The sequence below is a fragment of the Cydia amplana genome, chromosome Z (genome assembly GCF_948474715.1).
Source record: "Cydia amplana chromosome Z, ilCydAmpl1.1, whole genome shotgun sequence".
Classification (NCBI taxonomy): Eukaryota; Metazoa; Arthropoda; class Insecta; order Lepidoptera; family Tortricidae; genus Cydia; species Cydia amplana.
The window spans coordinates 26,737,456-26,755,177 of NC_086096.1; the positions used below are offsets into that span (position 1 = coordinate 26,737,456).

The window sequence follows — 17,722 nt, forward strand, 5'->3', positions numbered from 1 at the left end:
CGGCTAGCATAATCAATTAGAAGTCATCTATTTCTCGATTAAACAATTTTTAATAGGCAAAATTACATACTTTTGAAATTAATTTCATCGATACCTACAATCAATGTAACATTTTTTATATATATAAAGTATTTAATTTGTTTGTTAAACCTTTTTATTTTCATTTCTAATTTCATCGAAGCATACGGCTACAAAAATACAATGCTACTTTCCCCCAGGCCAAGGCAGATAGCTTCCCCAGCCTTTAGGATTTGGGTCCATTCCTGGAAAAAAATACAATTTGTAATGAGTACATGTAAACTGATGAGGTAAAGAGCGTAATAAAACAAATTCTGTAATATTAAAATACGAAAAATCAGACATACAATTTGTTTAAACAAAGGGTTTTTATTGGCAAGTATATTGTAAGCATTGTGTTATGCTTTTTCGATAGTGGGACAAAAAAACTTTTAGTTAAATATAGTACCAAGCCGTACAGGCCACCTACATTAGCTGCCAAATTCGAAACACGTCTTAAACTTTACACAGCGTATAGGTACAATCAATAAATCTTTGATATGAATTACCTAGGAATGCCCTTAGTGGGATTCGAACCCGGGACCATCAGTCGTAGGCAGGACCTAAACAGTACAGTCAGCAGCAGAAGTTGCTAAGCGGTGTTCAAAATTTCCTTGACGCGCTCTTATTCTCTTAACAATAAAGTCGCGTCAAGATCATTTGGAACACCTCGTCCGCTTTGCAACTATTGCTGCTACGAGGACGATTTTTCGCCAATCTGATGAAATTGTCCGATCAAATCAGGACGTGCGGATGCAAACGCCAATTTGGCTCGCTGATTTCAATCGCCGATTATGACCAATATTACCGATAAAATGGAGGTGAGGACGCAAGAATACCAATTTGTGCCTCCAGTATTCGCCTTTGGGGGCACTTTTTTAATTTAGAACGCTCTAATCCATACTAATATTATAAATGCGAAAGTGTGTCTGTCCGTCTGTTTGTCTGTCTGTTACCTCTTCACGCTTAAACCGCTGAACCGATTAATTTAAATTGGGCATAGAGAGACTTTGAGTTCCGGGAAAGTACATAGGATACTTTTTATCCCAGAACTCACCCCTCAAGGGGGTGGAAAGGGGGGTGAAACTTTGTATGGGATATCAATAACCGCTGAACCGACTTAGATGAAACTTGGCATGCGGATAGTATGAGCTGTGGGAAGGGATATAGAATAGTTCTTATCCCCGAAATCATCCCTTTAACCCTAAAAATGGGGTGAAAATTTATAGAGTGCACCAATTTGGGGCTGAAAAAAAGGATGAATAAAAAGCAGATTTGTTTAAAAAGTAAGGTACCCAAATTACTTATTCCACGCAGACGAAGTCGCGGGCAAGCTAGTATCGCCATAAAACTGAAATGGGTGACGAAATTGGAGATCGACGCCAATTTCTTTTCTGGTCAAATCAGTCGATTTGATCATCCCGTCTGGGCTCCGCTTTACCTTTAGCAACCGCCTGAATTTTGCTCGTCTCCTCATTGGTCAGCGACAGGATCTTCTGCAGGACGGGCACCAGCCGACTGCGCTCGTCGCCCGGAGGTAGCGTCAGGAACTAAACATAACACACAACTTTAATAACGACACTAGATAGTATTATGAGTTACAGCTAATACAATACAACATTCCTTATTTCACACCTCAGTCAACAAATAAAACCGGCCAAGTGCGAGTCGGACTCGCGCACGGAGGGTTCCGCACCATCAACAAAAAATAGAAAAAAAAAAAATTATTGACAAAAAACAAGTTACTAAGTGGGTTTTGAAGTCCCTGACTTCTGAGCTAAGTAAAGACCTGTGTTACAGAAGTCAGTGTCCTCTCCTAGACAATAGAAACTATATAAGGAACATCGAATCTAGTATGACTTATTTACTACATTTCCCATCTTGTTTTTATTTTATAGAGCAAAACAAGCAAAAAAAACCGGCCAAGTGCGAGTCGGACTCGCGCACGGAGGGTTCCGCACCATCAACAAAAAATAGAGCAAAACAAGCAAAAAAAAACAAACAAAAAAACGGTCACCCATCCAAGTACTGACCCCGCCCGACGTTGCTTAACTTCGGCCAAAAATCACGTTTGTTGTATGGGAGCCCCACTTAAACTTTTTTTTTTTTTTTTAGTATTTGTTGTTATAGCGGCAACAGAAATACATCATCTGTGAAAATTTCAACTGTCTAGCTATCACGGCTCGTGAGATACAGCCTGGTGACAGACGGACGGACGGACGGACGGACGGACGGACAGCGGAGTCTTAGTAATAGGGTCCCGTTTTTACCCTTTGGGTACGGAACCCTAAAAAGAACGACCTCTTCCAGACAACATAGTATATATGTATTATATCGTATTCTATAGAATGTATTATATGTATTATATATTTCAAATATATATAGCTGTTTACATATTTGTTACATTTCATATCCCATACTTTGTATATACTTATAGTAGGATATAGGTTTGACCTATCTTGTAGGATATTAAATCTTTTATCTTTATGCCGATTAGTACAGCTTTTATGTCTAACGTTCTCCAATTCTCCCTCAATTGCTCAAGGGTTAACTGGAAGAGATCCCTGAAAGGGATAAGTACTAATGATACTTATCCCTTTGTACTAATGATGTGTGTTCTTTCATGTTTTATGTTTCTCTTTGTACAATAAAGTATTTTACTACTACTACTACTACTACAACAACCTTTGGGTGTGAGACGATAGAAACGACGATATTAGTTACATCGTACATAGAAGCTGAACATCTAATTTAGACTCTTAGCGCCACTTGCACCATTCCACTAACCCGGGGTCTCCCGGTTAAACATGGAGTTACAGTGGTTACCGGTACAATTTGACACTGGGTTAACGGTTTAACCTCTTAACCCCGGGTTAGTGGGATGGTGCAAGTGGGCCTTAAAGGCTATAAAGCCTTAGAGACCCTTTAAGGCTCAATGATATACAAAGCATTGTTAATGTGTTCTTTATATTTGTATTGCAAAAAAGGCGCCTGACGGCTTTTGAGTCGTGAAGACTTGCGACTTTTGGCAGTGGTGGTGTTTATCGATTATTAGTGTTAGTGTCATACGGTAGCAAAATTATTTTCGTCTTAGGCGTTTACACTAAAATCCCCCACTATTTTAGACTCGTTCGCTTAGTTCAGGGTTCAAATTCAATGTATGTCCTATTCCTATTCGTAAATCATTTTACTCCCTTGTGACACTATCTTCTATGGTGGTTGCTATTAAAAAAAACTATGGGTGTAAGATGTATGAGTACCTACGGCTGACCAAAGGAACAGACAAAAGAGATCGCAAGCGTGATATTTACTATAGCTGGTCAAGCAAATATTGTCAGTAAAAAAGGAGCGAAAATCAAATGTTCTATGGGACGATATCCCTTCGCGCCTACATTTTTCAAATTTGCCGCCTTTTTGCGCCTACTGACAAGATCTGCTTGACCAAGTATAGATGGCACATATACTTAAAATAAAGACGTCACATTGGATACCAATTTCAAGTCATAGGTAGGTACACAAAGAGTGCGCACTCTGACACGCTTAGGCAGCGTTTCGACCAGAGATGAGCGATGATGCGTTGCGAGGGGGTGTCATTCTGAATCCCTAACAACGTTTGTCCTAAAGTCACTTGCCCTAACTGGTTTGTCCTAATGGGCACATGCCATAACGATCAATTGCCATAACGATTATTTTCCATAATGTAAGGTTCTGAAAAATGGTTAGGTTTTAGAACTTGCTGCCACAAAAGTGGGTTAGGTTAGGGTTCAACTGCGACCCTCGCAAAAGAGAAAATATGCATAATAACATTAGGATAAGTAATCAATATTAGGATAACCAAAATTAGGGTTTTTAGTGTTAGGACAACTGATCATTATGACAAACAATATTAGGGAATGCATCGACAGGAGAAAAGACTTTAGGGATTTAGATATAGATCCGTTGCGACGGATGTGTTTGTTAAGAACCAATAGAATCACTTCATTTGTTTTCCTCATTTCAGCGTGCAGCCCGGTCGAAACGCTACCTTAACCTCCGTTAAACAGTGATGTAACCAACATTAAACTAGTACTTTGGGCGAAATGAGTAATTTATATCTTCTAAATAATTATTTTCTCATTACAATAATTCTACATGATCAATTTATCACATATTAACGAGGTTAACCAACTTGATTCCATCCATTATCTGACGATTAACGTAAAAACTCGTTAAAAATTGCAACAAGACTGGATTGTTTCGGACGTTGGAACTACGCTATAGCTTAATATATGTCGGCGGCCGATAGTAAAATCCGCCAGATCATGAAATTCCGGGTGTGAGACGATTCATTAATAATTTGGCAGTTATTAGCCGTCCCATAAACAAATACATTTTCAGCAGCTGGAATAAGGACTTTGCTGCTTAAAATCGCATTTTGCGCACTGAGTGAGATAAAACGATATTCAAGTGACCATTAGGTACATTCGAATGTAATTTCTACATGATGGGCCTAATACAAGTTCGAAATACTTGGATTCTATTCGCTGTATGTCCCTTTCTCGCCGTTAGCAAAAAGAAAGAGACAGAAAAACGTTCAAACGTCATTCAACCGTATATTGACGGTTCATTATCCCTCCACGTCCCAGAAAAATAAGTGAGAGCATCGTTCAAAAACGCCTACGAGTATGAATTCGTAATAAATAAGTCATAAATAGTACATCACGATACAAGTGCGAAACATAGGAAATTCGCAACGAGTGGCGATAAATTTAATAATTTCAAATCGACACGAATGCGAATTACCTTTTCGCACGTGTATTGTATAACGTTTTACAGTACATATGTCTCTTTAAATAGGCACGTATTGTGCTAGTTACCGCACCATATGTACTGTAAAATTCCTTACGACGTAAGAAGATTCCTAGGCAAAAATATGATCGCCACTCGTTGCCAATTTCCTACTTTTCGCACTTGTATTGTAATGTACCATTAAAGAGCTCCACCTAGTCAGTTTTCACCGGGCCCCGAGTCCCCATACCATACCCACAGGGCTAACACGCCATACATCAAAAATCATTTGCGTTTATATGTGTGCGCGGCACGTCTATACACGCGTGATTGTGTATGTGTAGGTAAGTCGCTTTACTGGGAGGACGCCAGAAGTCCGCCAGATTCATGTCGCGGCCAGTCGCGGGGCGAGGTAATGCGTGTCAGGGCGGGGCGGTGCGTGGCCGTTCTATATGATAATACTATGACTTATTCTGTGCCCTAGACTAGGAATCCTCTAGACTGAGCATAGTAACGCTACCCCCTCTGCCACTTATACGGTAGTTTTACTCCATCTTCGAGTCAATCCCGTGCCGTGATTGGTCCGTGTCTTTGAACGGACCAATCACGGCACGGGATTCGCTCACATCGTCCCGTCGCGGCATCGATTTTTGGCAGCATCGGTTTCATGAAATAATTGCTCTAAACTCAGTGTAGAGGATTCCTAGTCTATGTCTGTGCCATACCTTAAGCGTGACGTTCTTCATGTACTCGGCGTTGTGCGCGGAGTTGCCGGCGCCGCCGCGCACGCGCCGCAGCTCGCCCTTCAGCAGCTCGCTCAGCTGCGCCATGCGCGCGCACTCGCGCTCCGACTCCGCCAGCAGGACGGTCACGTGTTTCACTCTAACAACACCAATTAAATCTGTCAGCTCCCAGCGGCTCATATTTGAGCCAGAACGCTTATGGGTGACGTCATATCGTGGGAAACGACAGGTTAATATTATTTGATACCCTTTTTCTTAACAAGTGCAAAAATCGCGTGTTCGAGCCTCGCAGCGCCTAATCGAACAAACATAATTATGTGTGTATCTAAGATACGTTGTCAAGATTTAAAAGAACTAAAAACCGTCTTCAAAAATTATAAAATAAAATAGTATCCCTTTAGTATGCGAAGTCGGTACCAAACCGACAGGATGTAAAAAGACAGGGTTACCAAAATAAATTAATAGTATTTCAACTTATGGACTTCCGCTGCGTCCCTATAACCGTCTATTTTATCCAAATTACTATAAATTAATTATATAAGATTTATAAACGAACTTTGTAAAACACAGTTGCTCGTTTTGTTCCTATATGAAAAAATCAATAACAACACAAGATAAGACGGACGGACGACAAGGAAAGGAGAGGGAATGGTCATACAATATGAAAAGGAGTGTACATAGAGGTGTTTTAAGCGTCGGGTGTGAGGCTGAGGGGTGTCTCAGGCACCTTCGCCCTAGTGTCATGTATCGAACACATTCGCTACTGACCTCTGCTGCTGCGACAGCAGCTTGCGGCGCAGGTCCAGGATCTCCTGGTCGGGCGTGAGGCCGAGGGCCGCGGCGTCGGAGGCCTCGTCCTCGGGCACGCCCTCCTCCAGCAGCCGCTCCAGCGGCACCGGCGAATGCGCGCCGCCCTTCGCCCCTTCGGCTTTGTACTTTGAAGGCGGTGGCGATGGCGCCGACTCTGAACCCTAAACAAACACATCATTACTCCAAGCAACTAAAATGCATATTTCACAAGGAAGGAAGGATCCCTGTGATACAGAGATAAAGACATTCTGTAGAATAGAAGTATCAATTGAACTCTTTGGTTGTATTATATCTTGGAGGATATAATCAAACGGAGACGCCATGTCTGTAATTTTCTGTACAAAACAGTCTGCCGATTTTTGCGGGGGAGGGGAACGTCAAATGTATGCGTAACGTAAAAATAGCCATGTCAGATTAACGTCAGTCCATACATTGTGTATGACCGTTGGCTGTCTATTTTCGACAGAGGGGAAAGCCTGTTAATGGCTACTCCGTTTAGTTGTATCCTCCAAGTATTATATAGTCCTCCATGTCGTGTTCGACAACGCCGACCTTTACAAAAACATGTTTTGCAATTATTCGACAAAAATTACACGAGTAACCCGTTTAAACTTAAGCCACTAAAGTTGATTTCACCAGTCTAAATTAACAATTTTCCATTGTTTGGGTTGGGTGCCTTGGTAGGTCCAAAGAGCGGCTCACGAAAGCATGAAACAGTCACCAGTGACGCTTAACAGAAACCAACCTCTCCTTCTTCTCTCGGTATCATGGACACATTGATGTCCATCTCCGAGTCGCTGTCCTCCTTGGGTATGACGGGCACGTAGTTGCGGTTGTCGAGGTCGGGCAGCGGCAGCGGCGCGGTCTCCTGCGCGATCGTCAGCTGGTTCCTCAGCTCGTCACACTCGGCGTGGTGCCGCGCCTCCATGTCTGCCATTTGAGTCTTGTAACATTGTGTGAGTGTTGATACCTGAAGGTGTAAATAAACTGTTGAAGGACATTGTTTGCGATAAGAACTTCGTCAGCGTAAAGGTCGTTAAAGCATTGCACAACTGCACACACTGAACATTCTTCGATAATACGTACGACCTTTTTAGGGTTCCGTAGCCAAATGGCAAAAAACGGAAGCCTTATAGATTCGTCATGTCTGTCTGTCTGTCCGTCTGTCCGTCTGTCCGTCTGTCCGTCCGTATGTCACAGCCACTTTTCTCCGAAACTATAAGAACTATACTGTTGAAACTTGGTAAGTAGATGTATTCTGTGAACCGCATTAAGATTTTCACACAAAAATAGAAAAAAAAACAATAAATTTTTGGGGTTCCCCATACTTCGAACTGAAACTCAAAAAAATTTTTTTCATCAAACCCATACGTGTGGGGTATCTATGGATAGGTCTTCAAAAATGATATTGAGGTTTCTAATATCATTTTTTTTTTAACTGAATAGTTTGCGCGAGAGACACTTCCAAAGTGGTAAAATGTGTGTCCCCCCCCCTGTAACTTCTAAAATAAGAGAATGATAAAACTAAAAAAAATATATGATGTACATTACCATGTAAACTTCCACCGAAAATTGGTTTGAACGAGATCTAGTAAGTAGTTTTTTTTTAATACGTCATAAATCGCCTAAATACGGAACCCTTCATGGGCGAGTCCGACTCGCACTTGGCCGCTTTTTTACGTACGAGTTTCTTGCCCACGCGACTATCGTTAAAAATAACTATCATTTGAACTAGCTATATGTATGGGGTCGTACAACCCTTCATACAAAGGGCGAAAATTTTTCGTATCAAACATTTTCTTCTTCTACAGGATCCCCACCATTTTTATTACACCTTGTGTAATCTTAATAAAAAAATGTGGTGGTATTCTAGAAAGGCACAGGAATGGCCATCATATAACATCTTATTTTTGGATATTACTTTTCTTGTACTGAATTTTTAGGATTAGAAAGTGGCAAAGAATAAAAAAATCTCGTCTGACGCCTAATCTAAACGACTCCTGTTACTAAGTCATAAAGACACGAGATTGTTTTGTAACATTAAAGCATGTATTGTATACTTGTAGCTTGTGGTGCGTCCGCTCGGTTTCGAGTTGCTGGGTGAGGCGCGCTAGGTCGGCGTGCAGCCTCGTCGCCCGCTGCTGCGCCCGCGCCAGCTCGCCCGCAGACTCCGCGGCGCGCCGCCGCGCCGCCGCCGCTTCCTCCTCTGCCGCGGAACACTGCGACCTGAAATTAATGTACACTGGTTTTGAATGAGTTTAAAGGTCAGTTGCACCAACCATAAGGGCTCATTTAGACGGGGCGAGAACTCACATGCGAGTTTGATTACATAGCGTTGTTTGATCGGTCGCTTTATTTGATGTAACCTCAATGGTCCGCAATGTAACTAAAATCGTATACGAGTTCGCGCGCCATCTAAATGAGTCGTAAGCATAATATCGTACATATAGCTAAATTGGGCCATGGACAATGGCGTACGCGAGGGGCGGCGAAAACCGAACTTCGCGGGCAGTTTTGGGCACACCTGTAAAGGCGAACCACCTGAACTGCAACGGAAATGTTTGTGTGTAAATAATTATGTTTTACTTACTGGACGGTCGCCAGTTTAGACGTAAGGGTTTCGATGTGAGCCCTAAACGCAGCGGCTTCTTCCTTCAGCCGCTCCTCCTGGCTGTGATCTACCGTCTGATTTTGTCGCAGCACGGCTTGAGCTCTAACCTGCATCAAATATTTATATTTGTACATCTACCCCGAGGAAACATGTGTCCGCAGTATCGGCGGTATGTTAAATGATCGAATAAAAATCTTCCAATCAATCAATTTCTTCGTAACTAAATTTTTAAACATCACGATTTATATTTTTTCTAGAACAAATACCTCACCTTATAACTAGCATGTTCAGTCTTTAAGTCCTCCAACTCCATTTTTGTGATATTCAATTGGTCATTTAGTTCAACACACTTGAATTCGATTCGTTTCATTTTGTTATTCAATTCCGCCTTGTCTTGGCCGAGACTGATGATTATCTTTTCTTTATCACTTAGTAAAGAGGTAGTCTCAAGGCTGGATTCTTCATTTTTCCGCTTCTCGTCCTCGACTTCTTGCTCTAATTTTGAAATGATGTTATTTTTTGCTTGAATAACTTCGTCCTTTTCTTTTGAGTCGTCGATAGCATTTTGTAATTCTTCTCGGATCAACCGGTTCTGTGTTTCTTCAGCCTTTATTTGTTCTTCTAACAAATTAATTTGTACTTTCATTGAGGCGATGGTTCCTTCTTGTGTATCGATTGTAGACTCCATCTGAAAAAGACGCATATTCGCCATAATGAGTATTTATTTATATCATAACATTTGATGAGAATCCATTTGTCCCCACGACGTGAATGCCGCCATACATGAGGCGGGGACAAATGGGAATAGGTACATCATAGATTTAATATTAAAAAGTAAAATATTCACACTTATTTATCACATTATTAATATTAATAAAAGCGAATACATGCAGGGTATTTGAAGTATAAACAAAGAGTATGTACTTATAAGTAAACTTGATTGTTGCAAGTTGATACCTTACCTGTACTATTTTTTTCTTGTTTTCTTGCATTTTTGCAGTTAACTCTTTCATAGATTTCTCATAATCTTCCATTTCTAGGCTGAGGACGTCTTTTTTCTTAACATCGCGACGAGCCTTATCCAGGCTCTCCTTTGTAGCCTTGTGTGCCTCTATTTCAGCTTCTAACCTCTGGTTTACACTTGCAAGTTCACCTAAAACCAACAATTAATGCTTTATTCTTATGACAAAGATCTATTTCTCCTTTATTATAATATTAGACTACCGTAACTCGTATATAGGTATGTAGGTTTAAATGCAATAAATTGTGTATTACCGAGCCCCCGAAAAAAAAAGACATGTACGTACCGCCGTAAACGCGTCGCATGTCATTGTCGCTGTAACACTGCGGTGATAATAATTACCTTTAAGTAGTTGTAATTCGCTCGCAGAACTCTCCATTGACTGGACAGAGAGAGTGAGACTTTTCACTTTTGTCTCGAGTTCCGCTATTAGAGCCTGGTTTGTTTGTTCCTGCCGAGTGTGGTCCGTGTGCCCGTGGTCGACCTCGTCATTCGAGGCTGCCATCGTTTTGGGAGACTCTTCAAGTAACTTGGTAAGTTTCTCTTTTTCTTTTTCTGCACTTTGCAACTGCATCATGGTTTCATTCAACTTCTTTTTTAATTTCAAAGCAAAAATTCGTAGCTTTGTGTACCTGTAATTTATTTTCGTCATTATATTAAATCTAAAACACAACAACAACAATTCGAATAAGTGTAGTAACTAAATGAATGAATACAATTTCTTACTTTTCCTCAAAAGTTTCATCTAAATCTCGCATACGGGAATATTCTTCCGCTTTAGATATCGTTGAAGTAGACATATCTTCATTACTTATGTCCGCAGCTAAAACACAAATTTGACAGTGAATATGGTATTATACTTCAAAACAAAAAAACAAACGAAATAATAACATGCACATATTCACCAGAACAAGACTGTTGTTTGAGTTTCTCTATTTCTTCTCTTAAAGCCAAAATTACAGCTTCTTTCTCAGCCAAGCTCTTATTTGCAGTTTCTCTGTCAGATAATAACTTTTGGCTTATGACACTCTCTTCAGTTGTTTTCTGTTTTGCATTAGATAAATCATGTTCTAACACTCCTATTGTTTTACAAAGTTCTTCTTTTTCTTGATTAGAAATGTCCCTGTCTTTTTCTAATGTATCTATTAACCTCTCCATTTCACCAATAGCTTTTTGTAATTTAGATATACTCTCTCCACGTTCTTTAAGTACTTGATTTATTTCTTTCATTTCGTTTAGTAACTCTGCGTTTTCCGTTTTATAACTGGAAAGTTTTAATTTTGCATCTTCATTTTCAGCTACTAGGCTATCAAACTCTTTTAGTTTCGAACGCGACTCTTTAACTTCGGCTATAAGTGAAGCATTTTCCTGTTTGTACGCCGACAGTTTTGTTTCTAACTTTACAATATCAGCTTGCAATGAAACATGTAATTCAGACATATTATCGGACTCATCCTTGGGCTGTTCTAAAGATAATTTCAGAGTTTCAACTTCTTCCTTTAATAATCCATTAATATCGACCATACTCTCATACTCTTTTTTCAGTAAATCATTTTGCTCTTGAAGAGCTGCCACTTGACATTTTAACACACTGACTTGTCCATCTTTTTCAGATTTTGCACGTTCGTGTACAATTTCGTTCTCTTTCAGTAATTCATTAATTTTTAAGTTCAAATTGTGTATATCATTTTGCATTTTTTGAATTTGACTGGTCAAGGTATTATTTTTCCCTTCTAATTCCAGAGACATGTCCCTAGCATTAAGTTTCTCTTTGACTAGTGTAGATTTTTCGCTTTCCAAAGCTCTTATTTGTAATTTCAAATGTTGCATAACTTCGTTATTTGTATTTTTTTTCTGTAGCTGGTCAATGATTTCCGCATTCTTGGTCTCTGCTTTTTCCAATTCTGTGTTCCTAATTAATAAAGCTTCATATTTTTCCCCTAGTTTTTCCAGTTCATGTTTTACGTTATCACTATCTTGGATATTATCTTTAAGAGCTTGTAAGTGTTTTGTTAGTTCCTTGTTATTTTGTTCCAAATCATCTTTTTGATTATGTAATTGGATAATTTGGTTTCTTAGGGCGTGAACTTCTTGTTTTAACGTTGGTACTATAGAATCACAGTCTGTTACACCAGTCTGTTGTTTTAATTGCTCCTCTAATACGGCTAACTTATCTTTTAACCTATTATTTTCTTCATTAACCTTTTTTAACTGGCCATCTAAAACGACGGAAGCCGCGATAATGTCGTTTTGCCATTTAGGAATGTTTTCTGAATATTCTTTAACTGTTTTTGATAATATGAATCTGGAATTTTTAAGTTGAGATATGCAAGCAGCACATTTAGATATTTTGTCTCTGTAACTTTTTAACTTAATGCTAGATTTTTCTTGGTTGACTTTTTCATTCTCATATAGTTGTGTTAACTCCTTTATCTTATTTTCATATTCAACTGTTTTATTCTTAACTTCATCAGTATTTTCTGATGATTTAAGTTGACTTTCTAGATCAGCAATTTTGTCGTTAAGTTCATTAAATGTTGCTTCAAATGCAGATTCTGTAGTGAAAAGTATAAAATGTTATGCACAGGAAAAAAATCATTAGTAAGACTAGACTCGTCAAAGAACTGCTAGTAAATCACAGTTATTTACAGAAAACCGCAACTGAATTGGTCGTGCTAGGTTACCCATGTACAGACACAAACATACAACTTGACATGCATGTAGCTATTGTAGTTAAGAAAAAAAAAATAGAAGGGGAGCAACTTGTCTAGTGGGTATTTCCCCTACTTTTATGTCACATTTCGCAGAAGCAGGCGTGTCTCACTCCGCGATTTCGTCGCTTTGCTACAGGTAGCTAAAAGTACATCCGTTCGGCCCCAATTTTGGGGAAAGCCATAAGCCGCGCGTGGCGCTGTCGCCACCTAGCGGCCATATCTGTGCTGATCGTAACAGACGCGTTTTGTTAGAGAGTGAGTCTTCTGTACTTAGTACTATTATTTATTCTGTGGCAGAAGTTACAATAAAACTACCAGTGAACAATATATTCGTCATTAAATTTTCTACAATTGATGCTTTTGAAGTAAGTTGCTAAGAATTATAGTTTTCCAATTCTGAGAGGTGCAAATTATGACGAGTGATTTTGTTCTGCCATATATCATAGTATCCTGGGCAACCTGAGTAACATAAACCTAGCAAGAAAGGATTTATAGTCAAATGCAAGGTTATGAGGTTATGACTGTAAAATTGCGCAATGTTGATTTACAGTACTTTCCTTGAATAAACTATTTTTGCTGGGTTGATGTCTCCCACGTCGCCCTTAGTGTAAGGCCTGAGTGGACGCTCGAAGCGGAGCGTTCGGCGGGGAGTGCATCGTGGCGTCGGGCTCACGAGTGATTTGAGCAGCGTGTACTAAGACCGCTCCCATACGCTTGCATTTGTTTAACATGCACGCCGCACGCCCCGCCCCGCTGCACGCCCAACTCGAGCGTCCACTCAGGCTTTACACTTACTGCCTGTACAGCGTTATATGATAGAAAAGCCTGTCTAGTCAAAATTTGGGTCACACAAAATTCGAAAACTGTAAGTACTAAATACTTAGCAAAATATTTAATAGGCAACTGTTGTAAAACATGTAATGAGAATATTTTGTTCATTGTAAGTTATTTTGTAAATATGTAGGTACCTACCTACATAATGCGTAATTTTAACCATTTTTCTAAAAACATTGAATAACTGGAAAATGGGACACAAATGGAAAAAAATGGGAAGTATCTACTTGGCAAGTTGCTTCCCCTTCTATTTTTTTTACCTACATAACATAAGCAACATGCATGCGTAAATTCATGCTTTCTTCTGGATGGGACTTTATTTTTGAAATTTGTAACGGAAATGTGCAGACTAAAGATAAGAAAAAAAAGATATATACGTCAGATCAGAAGGTTGCATGATAATGGCAATAGGTAATTACTAACTATTCATTTTTCATTCCTCGGAGTTGGAGAATTTCTTACCTGACTGGAGTTTTTCTTCTAACACCTTTAATTGTTCTCGTTGCTGTAGTCCAATATGATTGAACTCATCTATCCTTATTTCTAACTCAGACAGCTGGTTAAGAAGTTGCTCATTTTCCTCCACAAGTCTGGTATTTTGTCTTTTGAATGATATATTTTCACTGTCCAGGTCGGATAACTTTATAAGCGAGTCTGCATATTTTTTTTCTTTTATCACTAAATCTGCTTTGTGATTTTTTATTTCTTCCTCATACTTTATACACTGTTGATTTAAATTTTTCAATTTATTTTGGGCAGACTCAAGGTCAGTTATGTAGTTAAGTTTCTGCTCAGTAAGAGAATTAGCAAGTTCTTCAAGAGTATGAATTTTTTCATCATATTGTTTCTTTGAGTTTTCATATTCCTGTTGCTTGACTTTATATTGGTCTATTTCACCTTGAAGCTCTGTAATGTAAAGAAATATATGATATCATATTGCTACCAATAATAATACGTATACGTATAAATATGTTCAAGATAATCATGAATGTGGGTATACAAGATGTTTTTTTTTTATATCCAATGTTTTCTCAGAGAATGAAAGCTTTTACTTTAGTTGTTCAAGCAATGGTATTAAGATAAGGTAAGTAATAGTAACCTTTTGTACCAATGGAACATATTAAATCATTAGTATGGAATAAAGCAGCAACAAAGCAGGGTTCTGTATCAGTCTGTCCATCTGTCACAATCAATTTGCTTCAAAATTTCTGACATGAGTTTGAATTGAATTTGGTACACATTATGTATTTTGTTGACCCTAAACTGTGTAAACTAATGGGTGACCCCCATTTTGAGGGTAAATAGTGACTTTCCGTCAAATAAAAGTTTATATGCTTCATGTGCAATAAGGACCCTTCTGTAAGGGAAAGCCACAATAAAAAAATGCGAAGTATTCAAATATTTTAGTGATTTAGTCTTATGATTATTTAAGATAAAAAGTTTAAAGTAATTTAATAATTTAGGCCAAAATTTACCTTTATCCTATCTCCAAATTTAATTACTGAGCAAAAATTGTACAAAAATTATATAAAATATTTCTTTACATTTAGATTACATAAAAACCTATAAAAAGGTCAAGCATGAGTTGATCTTACAAAAAATACTTTGTAAACAAATGTGCACAACCCTTAGGGTTGTGAGACCAACTCACACTTGGCCGACTTTTTTTATGATACTCACCTTGCTTGGAATGCCTTGCTTTTTGAGCAATTAGAAGCAAGTTTTTACACTTCGTAATCAGTTCCTCTTTAGATAGTTCGTCAAAGGAATTTTTCTTAGAAACATCGTGTTGCGTCTGAAAAATGATACAATTCTGCAATGATTGGTAAATATGAAATGATATTTCATTCATAAGTAAGTACCCCAACTGCATTATTACACAGCTACTAAGCACATTTTTGTAAACTAAACTTTTACGTAAGAACCTAGAACTAGATAAAATAGAAAGAAGGGGTACCTTGTGCCTTTCAACAAAATAGGTAATTCAATATATATTATTAGAACCCTTTTTTTAGGGTTCAATAATTGTTAGACATTTGTAAGTCATTATAATTTTGTGTTCAACATAGCAAGTATGATTATGGGTCATACTTCTAGTGTGCCACATATTCACTTGATTGTGTCATATTCATATGAGATTCATGTTTAATTAGTTTTCTTCTAAACAAAAAAGAAACATTGTGGTCCAATTGTTTAGTTATCATGTCGTCAGATAATATGACACCCAAAAGTCACAAAATATATCGTCAGGTGACAAGCAAAAGTTACTAATTACTATAAAATATTTAAACAAAAATCAACCTTCTTTTCGTACTAACATGGTTCACTATGGCTATGAACTTGTGGTGGTACTTAGTGACTTTTGCTTGTCACCTGACGATATGAAAACATTATATGAAAAAAAAAAAAACCATTTAAATGTATATAATTATAGGGGTTATTATGGCTCTGAACTTGTGGTAGTAATTTTTGGTAATAAAGTATTGGTGGTCATCTGACAATGTGCACATTAACCAATAGTAGACAAATGTAAATAGCTGTATACCTATAATTTATAATCACATACCTATTTATGAATGTCTTTGTTTATTTTTGTTATTATTTGACAATCCTTCTCGGGTGTTTTTTTGCATATCATGCATAATTAATGGAATTAATTTATTTGGATTATTTTGCTATTATTTAAATTTATTTCTGACAGTCACAATATAGATTCTTATAAAATGACATGAAAATTTTTACTGAAATCATATGTTGTGAAATAAATAAATCTAATCTAATGCAGTTTGCAAGTTTCTGCCCTTAGCAGCATGCAAAAGATCATACAATGGCCGTGCCTCTTTGTTTTGCTTAACTTGGCGGGGGCACTGCCGCGCCCCAAATCTAATCTAATCTAATGCAGTCTGCAAGTTTCTGCCCTCAGCAGCATGCAAAAGATCATACAATATTAAAAATAACATTTCTCACAAAAAACTGTCTATGTTTACCACATTACTGCAGAAAAAATATTTATAGCGCCCATTAACATGCTTGCAGATTTATGTTCAGTTCACACTGAACTGAAACTCTAACGTATGCTGAAATCAACCATGTCTGGATGTACTTAGTGGATCTTTTATCATGTTTTAGGTTTCATTACAGATAATAAACATGAAAATCCTTTTACTAGAAAGTAGTAGAAGTATTATGATGCGTGTTGCAGATGACTTCTATGTGTAAATTGGCATACTATTCTGACAACACCTAAGGTGGACGAGCTTACTGTAATGTGACAAAGCCTGTGCTGTGGATTTGATGGTACACAATTGATTTTTGGTTAATAAAGTTTTTTTATTTGATATATTGTATTCTTTCAATAACTTTATCATGTCTTTCCCATTACTTACTTTCAAATAAATTTAGAGTATATGAATCTTTGAGGAGGAGAAAATGATTTGGTAGAGGTGATTATTCTAAGGAAGTATAGTTTTTTTAGGTTTCTTGATTCCATAGTGTAATTTTGTATTATATGAGCTCACTCCATTGCCTTAAAGTATGGCTTTCCACTGTTGCTTCATGATACTATGTAAACTAGTAACCAAACAAGTTTTAGAGTATAGCAAGCAGAATAATCTCTAGTCAGCAGATTCATGAATTGCTTGCAGATGCTTTTGATGACTACATATTTAAATCTTGCAAATCAAGTAGACCACATTAAACTATATAAATAGGTTCGCACACAGTCTCACCACAACATACTTTAAGATACAAGGTTAATTACTATTAATAAATAATTGGCGAAATACATAATTATTCGTGGCACTAGCTGGTTGGTAAATACAGATATGAAACATTTTAATTACCTTAGTTTCCGTGTTATCCATGTTTATTATGATTTTGATTTATTTATTTCGATTCATAATCGAGGTGTACTTAGTTAAATAATAAATATAAATAGAATACGAATAAGCCAAATGTACACGAAATTATGATAATATCATGAAATGAACATAACACCACATGAAATGACGGATGACGGAACTCACGGTACGGTACGTCAGACGTCTTTCACAACAGTCAAATCGCACAATCTGATTAAGTTGGCATTTAAATTGTGTGATGTGGATTGTGGACGCAAAAATATTATAAAATGAAATTGTAGTAGCTATTTACATTCGCGTGCGAG

The 17,722-nt window shown here is 37.9% G+C and overlaps 1 protein-coding gene across 1 annotated transcript; it reads right to left on the reverse strand.

The window, feature by feature from the left end:
• Positions 1 to 8: 8 nt before the first annotated feature.
• Positions 9 to 17,550, reverse strand: LOC134661375 (GRIP and coiled-coil domain-containing protein 2). Its single transcript, XM_063517421.1, has 15 exons — positions 17,400 to 17,550; positions 15,238 to 15,352; positions 14,020 to 14,463; positions 10,915 to 12,564; positions 10,736 to 10,832; positions 10,352 to 10,641; positions 9,951 to 10,141; positions 9,260 to 9,676; positions 8,968 to 9,095; positions 8,438 to 8,603; positions 7,123 to 7,347; positions 6,336 to 6,538; positions 5,550 to 5,706; positions 1,499 to 1,607; positions 9 to 263 (listed from the first exon to the last, which is right to left on the reverse strand). The coding sequence occupies exons 1-15, from the start codon at positions 17,418 to 17,420 to the stop codon at positions 205 to 207; spliced, it is 4,272 nt and encodes a 1,423-aa protein (XP_063373491.1). The 5' UTR covers positions 17,421 to 17,550; the 3' UTR covers positions 9 to 204.
• Between the last annotated feature and the right edge of the window lie 172 nt (positions 17,551 to 17,722).